At 42.3% G+C, this 7,149-nt stretch overlaps 1 protein-coding gene across 1 annotated transcript; it reads left to right on the top strand.

The window, feature by feature from the left end:
• Positions 1-5,424: 5,424 nt before the first annotated feature.
• On the top strand, positions 5,425-6,924 carry LOC124296702 (uncharacterized). The gene is made up of 3 exons (XM_046746973.1): positions 5,425-5,809; positions 6,219-6,341; positions 6,402-6,924. Exons 1-3 carry the CDS (start codon positions 5,652-5,654, stop codon positions 6,580-6,582), a joined length of 462 nt encoding a protein of 153 aa, XP_046602929.1. The 5' UTR covers positions 5,425-5,651; the 3' UTR covers positions 6,583-6,924.
• Positions 6,925-7,149: the final 225 nt, after the last annotated feature.

Here is a 7,149-nt window from a genome sequence, read left to right as displayed (position 1 = left end):
CCCCCCCGCGCCCGCCCTCCCGCCCTCCCCAGCCCTCCCTCCCTCCCTCCCTCCCTCCCTCCCTCCTGCCCCCTTCCCCCTCCCCCATCCCCCATCCCCCTCCCCTGCCCCCGCCCTTCCCCTTCCCCTCCCCCTTCCCCGCCCCTTCCCATCCCACCTCACCCCCTTCCCCGCCCACCTCTGCCCCTTCCCTCCCCCTCCCCCGCCCGTCCTCTCCCACGACCCACCCCGCCTCCTCCTCGTCCTCCTCCTGGTCCTCGTCCTCCTCCTGGTCCACCTCGTCCACCTCCGACCACCTCCAACCACCGCCAACCACCTCGGGTTATACCTGGAATAGTAATAAATATTTTTAGTATGAGAACACATCAAAAGTATTGTGTAAGGATTATTATAATTAATTAATTAATTGATAGTAGAATAAATTGTATAAGCTTATTCACAGCTACTGAATATGTGCTTGCGCGAAAAATTAATTGAAATAATGTAATGTAAATATTTTCAGTATAGGAACACATCAAAAATATTGTATAAGGATTAATATAATTAATTAATTAATTGATAGTAGAATAAATTGTATAAGCTTATTCACAGCTACTGAATATGTGCTTGCGCGAAAAATGAATTGAAATAATTTAATGTAAACATGACTAGTTTGAAATATTTTGGATCAAATATAATTACAATTTCCATCAAATATTATAAAAGTGTTTTACTCACCGAGCACAAGTCCTCGTCCACCTTCATCTCCTTGTCTTCCTCGTCCTCCTCCTCGTCCAACTCCGAACACCTTCAAGTGTGAGGTTTAATATAATTTTTTTATCGACGTATTTACCAAGAAGATTATGAGAAGATTATAAAGTAATAGAAATTTTATTAGCGTACTGACAGCTACTGAATTTCGGCTTGCGCGAAAAACGAATTGAAATAATTTATTGTAAACGTGAACCAGGAACCACGGAGCGCTTATCGTGGAAGTCGAGAAATTTTATTAGCGGACTGACAGCTACTGAATTTCGGCTTGCACGAAAAACGAATTGAAATAATTTATTGTAAACGTGAACCAGGAACCACGGAGCGCTTATCCTAGAAGTCGAGAAATTTTGTTAGCGGACTGACAGCTACTGAATTTCGGCTTGCGCGAAAAACGAATTGAAATAATTTATTGTAAACATGAACCAGGAACCACGGATCGCTTATCGTGGAAGTCGAGAAATTTTATTAGCGCAGTGACAGCTACTGAATTTGGGCTTGCGCGAAAAACGAATTGAAATAATTTATTGTAAACGTGAACCAGGAACCACGGAGCGCTTATCCTAGAAGTCGAGAAATTTTGTTAGCGGACTGACAGCTACTGAATTTCGGCTTGCGCGAAAAACGAATTGAAATAATTTATTGTAAACATGAACCAGGAACCACGGAGCGCTTATCCTGGAAGTCGAGAAATTTTATTAGCGCAGTGACAGCTACTGAATTTGGGCTTGCGCGAAAAACGAATTGAAATAATTTATTGTAAACGTGAACCAGGAACCACGGAGCGCTTATCCTAGAAGTCGAGAAATTTTGTTAGCGGACTGACAGCTACTGAATTTCGGCTTGCGCGAAAAACGAATTGAAATAATTTATTGTAAACATGAACCAGGAACCACGGATCGCTTATCGTGGAAGTCGAGAAATTTTATTAGCGCAGTGACAGCTACTGAATTTGGGCTTGCGCGAAAAACGAATTGAAATAATTTATTGTAAACGTGAACCAGGAACCACGGAGCGCTTATCCTAGAAGTCGAGAAATTTTGTTAGCGGACTGACAGCTACTGAATTTCGGCTTGCGCGAAAAACGAATTGAAATAATTTATTGTAAACGTGAACCAGGAACCACGGAGCGCTTATCCTGGAAGTCTAGTTTCACCGCGTAGCGGACCCGCGCAGAAACTACACAGTGCTTGGTCAAAAGTCACGAGGTCGCGAACCTGTACAGCCGGAACTACGCAAAATTACTCCCGAAGGTCAAAAGTCATCAGGTCAAGTACCTGGGCAGCCAAAACTGCGGAGCGCTTGTTCTGGAAGTCGAGTTCTTGCAAGTAGTGGACCTTGAGCGCAAAAACTACGGAGCGCGTGTCCTGAAAGTCGTTTTTTACCAGGTAGCGGACCTGGAGTAAAGAAATTACGGAGCGCGTGTCCTGAAAGTCGTGTTTTACCAGGTAGCGGACCTGGAGTAAAGAAATTACGGAGCGCGTGTCCTGAAAGTCGTGTTTTACCAGGTAGCGGACCTGGAGTAAAGAAATTACGGAGCGCGTGTCCTGGAAGTCGAGTTTCACCGCGTAGCTGACCCGAAGCGCGGAATCCGGGAGGTTGAGAACCCGATACTCGAAATTTGCGGAGCGCGATCCTCCTACGTCCGCTCTACTGCGCGGTTGTTTCCAGACTGAGGAATTCGGCTAGCTGATTTTGAATTGGTGACGTTACTTTCTGAACATCCGACATCCAAACTTTGGTTTCGAACTTTGATACTATGTATGATGATGTATGATGTACGATGTATGATGTATGATGTATGATGTACGATGATATGATATGATGCATAATGATTTTAGGTTTCACATTTCATACAAGAAATACGCACTTTATCTCTCCTGCCGATTCCAGACTCAAGCGGCCAGGCCCTTCGATGGTCAGCCGTTGACTGAAGATATATTCTTCAGTGAACGGGTCGGCTAATAACGCTGCCGTTCTGCGACAGTTGGATGATGATTGCGAAGACTGTGTTACTCGGAAAGTGAGTGCACCCAGCATACAGCCAGCATCATATCGAAATCGTTAACTCTCCGATGTTCTGCAATAAGTTCTCAACTCTACAGTTGGAACATCTCAGGGAGCGAAAGCGCACGACGATTTTCGGTTGTCACACCAAAGCTCATCAGGGCAACTGTCTTTATATGCTTCAGTCAACGTAGGAGGTGTTTGGAGGTGGTTGGCGGTGATCGGAGGAGGTCGAGGAGGACGCGGACAACAAAGCATTTTTCTGCACTTTTCAAAATCGTGAAAATTTTCGCCAAAAATATAAAGGCGTTAGCCTTACTTTTTTTTCATTTTTCAAGCAAAAAATTTTTGGTCTCAGATTCGATTTGTGTGACCCTTTCCTGACTCATTGGACCCTCAGGAACTCAGGAAACGCAGCGAAAAGAGCGTAGGACCAACAGGAGAGAAACGGCGAGCGAAAAAGCACCTGCTGAAAAATGCCAAAAAACACAGGATCTCGTTTTTTGGCTGTAACTTTCGATGCGTTGATTGCAGCGTGTTGGGACTGCGCCCAATCGATTTCTCTCGCAAAATTACGTCGGAATAGTGCCTGAAAGAATTGATTCCAGCACTTTTGAAAATCGCGAAAATTTTCGCCAAAAATACAAAGGGGTTAACCTTCCTTTTTTTTTGACCTAAAAATTTTTCGTCTCAGAATTGATTCGTATGACTCTTTCCCGACCAATTGGACCCCAAGGAACTCAGAAAATGCAGCAAAAGGAGCGTGGGATCAACGGAGGAGAAGATACGAGGAAAAATGCACCTGCTGAAAAATGTCGAAAATGCAGGTTTTCGTTTTTTGGCTGTAACTTTCGATGCGTTGATCGCAGCGTATTGGGACTGCGCCCAATCGATTTCTCTCGCAAAATTACGTCGGAATAGTGCCACAATTAATTTAATCCAGCACTTTTGGAAATCGCGAAAATTTTCGCCAAAAATACAAAGGGGTTAACCTTCCTTTTTTTTTGACCAAAAAATTTTTCGTCTCAGAATTGATTCGTATGACTCTCTCCCGACCAATTGGACCCCAAGGAACTCAGAAAACGCAGCGAAAAGAGCGTGGGATCAACAGAAGAGAAACGACGAAGGAAGAAGCACCTGCTGAAAAATGTCGAAAATTCAGGTTTTTGTTTTTTGGCTGTAACTTTCGATGCGTTGATCGCAGCGTATTGGGACTGCGCCCAATCGATTTCTCTCGCAAAATTACGTCGGAATAGTGCCACAATTAATTTAATCCAGCACTTTTGGAAATCGCGAAAATTTTCGCCAAAAATACAAAGGGGTTAACCTTCCTTTTTTTTTGACCAAAAAATTTTTCGTCTCAGAATTGATTCGTATGACTCTTTCCCGACCAATTGGACCCCAAGGAACTCAGAAAACGCAGCGAAAAGAGCGTGGGATCAACAGAAGAGAAACGACGAAGGAAGAAGCACCTGCTGAAAAATGTCGAAAATTCAGGTTTTTGTTTTTTGGCTGTAACTTTCGATGCGTTGATCGCAGCGTATTGGGACTGCGCCCAATCGATTTCTCTCGCAAAATTACGTCGGAATAGTGCCACAATTAATTTAATCCAGCACTTTTGGAAATCGCGAAAATTTTCGCCAAAAATACAAAGGGGTTAACCTTCCTTTTTTTTTGACCAAAAAATTTTTCGTCTCAGAATTGATTCGTATGACTCTTTCCCGACCAATTGGACCCCAAGGAACTCAGAAAACGCAGCGAAAAGAGCGTGGGATCAACAGAAGAGAAACGACGAAGGAAGAAGCACCTGCTGAAAAATGTCGAAAATTCAGGTTTTTGTTTTTTGGCTGTAACTTTCGATGCGTTGATCGCAGCGTATTGGGACTGCGCCCAATCGATTTCTCTCGCCAAATTACGTCGGAATAGTGCTACGATTAATTTATTCCAGCTCTTTTCAAAATCGTGAAAATTTTCGCCAACAATGCAAAGGGGTTAGCCTTACTATTTCTTGGAGGTAAACATGTTCAGTCTGAGATTCGAGTTGTATGATCCTTTCACGGCTAATTGAACCTGGAGGATTGCGAAATAGACATTACAAATACTGTGGGACGAATAGGTGAAAAAATATCAAGAAAACATGGAGATATACATTTATTCATTTATTTGAAACTAGTATACATACAATAGTAAGAATACAACGCATACATATCGTATCATGCACAGGTACGAGATTTCATGTATTTCTACGTGCATCAAAACTAATCAAAACGTACTGACATGATGCAACAATCGTTTTCGCATTCCATCGAGTTCACTTCAAACTCACGAAAAAAATGCAAACAGTGAACTCTTCTTTTTTCAACACAGTTATTCTTGAGACAATTTGCAGTATATCTCACATTCTCTCTTTTCATTAATCGATTTTATAGGAGTTCTGTCCAAGTAGCACCAAAGATAGCGCAAGATCTTGCGGAAATCGACTGTGGACACGTCGTGAATATTGACCTAATTCAAGTCGCCGCCGAGCCTCATGTTAGTCATCGATGATTTTGTGCCACTTGTACCGTACATCTTATAAATAAGTAAAACCGAACAACACGAATCGTGGAATCTGCTACTGAGGAAATGTACCATTTGAAATTTCCATGTTACATCATTTGTACATCCAGTTTCGACCTGATCGTCTCCTCATCGTCGGTCCGAAGAATTCGGTACTTTATTGTTAGTTCTCGGCGCGTTCTCCGATAGTTCGATCGTGTTCGCCACACCAGTTTCTCGCCTTCGGACAGTGTCTGTTCTCTGGACGGTGCGCAATCGTCATTCGACGCAAGGCGACGAGGTTAGTTAGTCAGTACAGTTAGTAGGCATTGGGATCTTGTACGGGAATCAGCAAAATGGCTGCAACAGGGAGTTCGAAAGGTTCGGTGCTCGAAAAATTCGGTTTACAGCCGGTAACCAAATGCAGCCTTGCCAAGTTCTACGTCCCGGCACTCGGTGCCGTTTCTTATACCGGTCTGTCAATCAACGTAATGAATCCACGTCTAATCGTCAGGTAATTAAAACAAAACCCGACCTCGTCAAATTTCATTCCGCCCAGTTTCGCTCTCGCCGCGTCTCATAACCGGCGTCAAATTATGTAATACGGCGCCCCTTGAGCCGGACAAACAGTAATTTCGAATCCTCTTCGTGTCATTCGTCTTACTGAACTTTCATTCGCTTTCTAATCGTTAGTCACGTGCCTGTCAATAACCGATTCCACGTCACAGAACAGCGGAAAGTGACGACGAATTCCCGTGGCTGATGCAGAGTTTCATCATTCCTGCAAATATAACCTAATCCGGAAACGCACATGTTTCGGTCATCGTTCGATCGATATTTTTACCGACCCGTTCTGTTTTTCTAACCTCAACTGATTTGCACCTAGAGAAGTCCAAACTCCATTTTACCGTTTTCTATTTCAGAATATTCCCAACAACGGATATAACAAACCTGCTACTCGGTAGCACGTTTCTAGGCACCGGATCCTACATTTACACCAGGGAACACTTAAAAAATGCTCCACCAGCAAACAAAATTGCATACAGGTAAGTTCAGCAGCCTTTAATAAGAATTTTTCAGAACGTAACCTTACATTTCTGACCTAGCGCTGTTGGAGCTGTGCTGCTGAGTTTTGGGTCAGTTCTAGTGTGGTCTATCCTACGCTCGATCATCCCACCAAATTCTTCCCTTCACACTATCGCTGGTATCGGTTCTGGAATTGCATTTATCAAGATCGGAACCAGCTACCTGGAGTTTGTCGACTCGCAGGTGGTGGCTAAAAAGTAGGAAAACATAGTAAATATGCTTTGAAACATTGTCCAAATATGTCATAGACACCGTAATCGAACAAGACTAATCAATAAGTAAAACGGACAAACAGTACACTTGTTTATCATATATTTGAAATAAAATTATATGGAACCTTGTAGAAAGTTTGATATAGATAGTTTGGTAAATGATGCGAATGATCTTTTTAATGGTTACAACGTTTCGCTGAATCATTTTTAATTACAAACTAAGTTTATTTCCTCAAATGTTGACTAATCATTATATTACCCTGTCCCATTCTCCAATGTATTATAATTACATGTATACTGAATATACTGAATGTGTGACGGCATGAAATCATCTTTTGTTTTTTAAATGGATAAAGAATGTATCTAGTATCCCTTTTTTACTTTTAAGTTTTTCTTTTCTTTTCAAACTTCTATTCAAATATTTAACATTAAACATTTATGAACCACTTTTCCTTCAATACATTTCAAATGTATACATAGAAGGACCTATGGGGGGCATGTTATGCTCGTACATAGGATGGTCTTGATACTAAGAGTTTGTGCATTTTACATTTTA

The sequence above is a fragment of the Neodiprion virginianus genome, chromosome 1 (assembly GCF_021901495.1).
Source record: "Neodiprion virginianus isolate iyNeoVirg1 chromosome 1, iyNeoVirg1.1, whole genome shotgun sequence".
Lineage (NCBI taxonomy): Eukaryota > Metazoa > Arthropoda > Insecta > Hymenoptera > Diprionidae > Neodiprion > Neodiprion virginianus.
The sequence above is the reverse complement of the archived record's forward strand: the minus strand, read 5'-3'. Positions and strand labels throughout refer to the sequence as shown.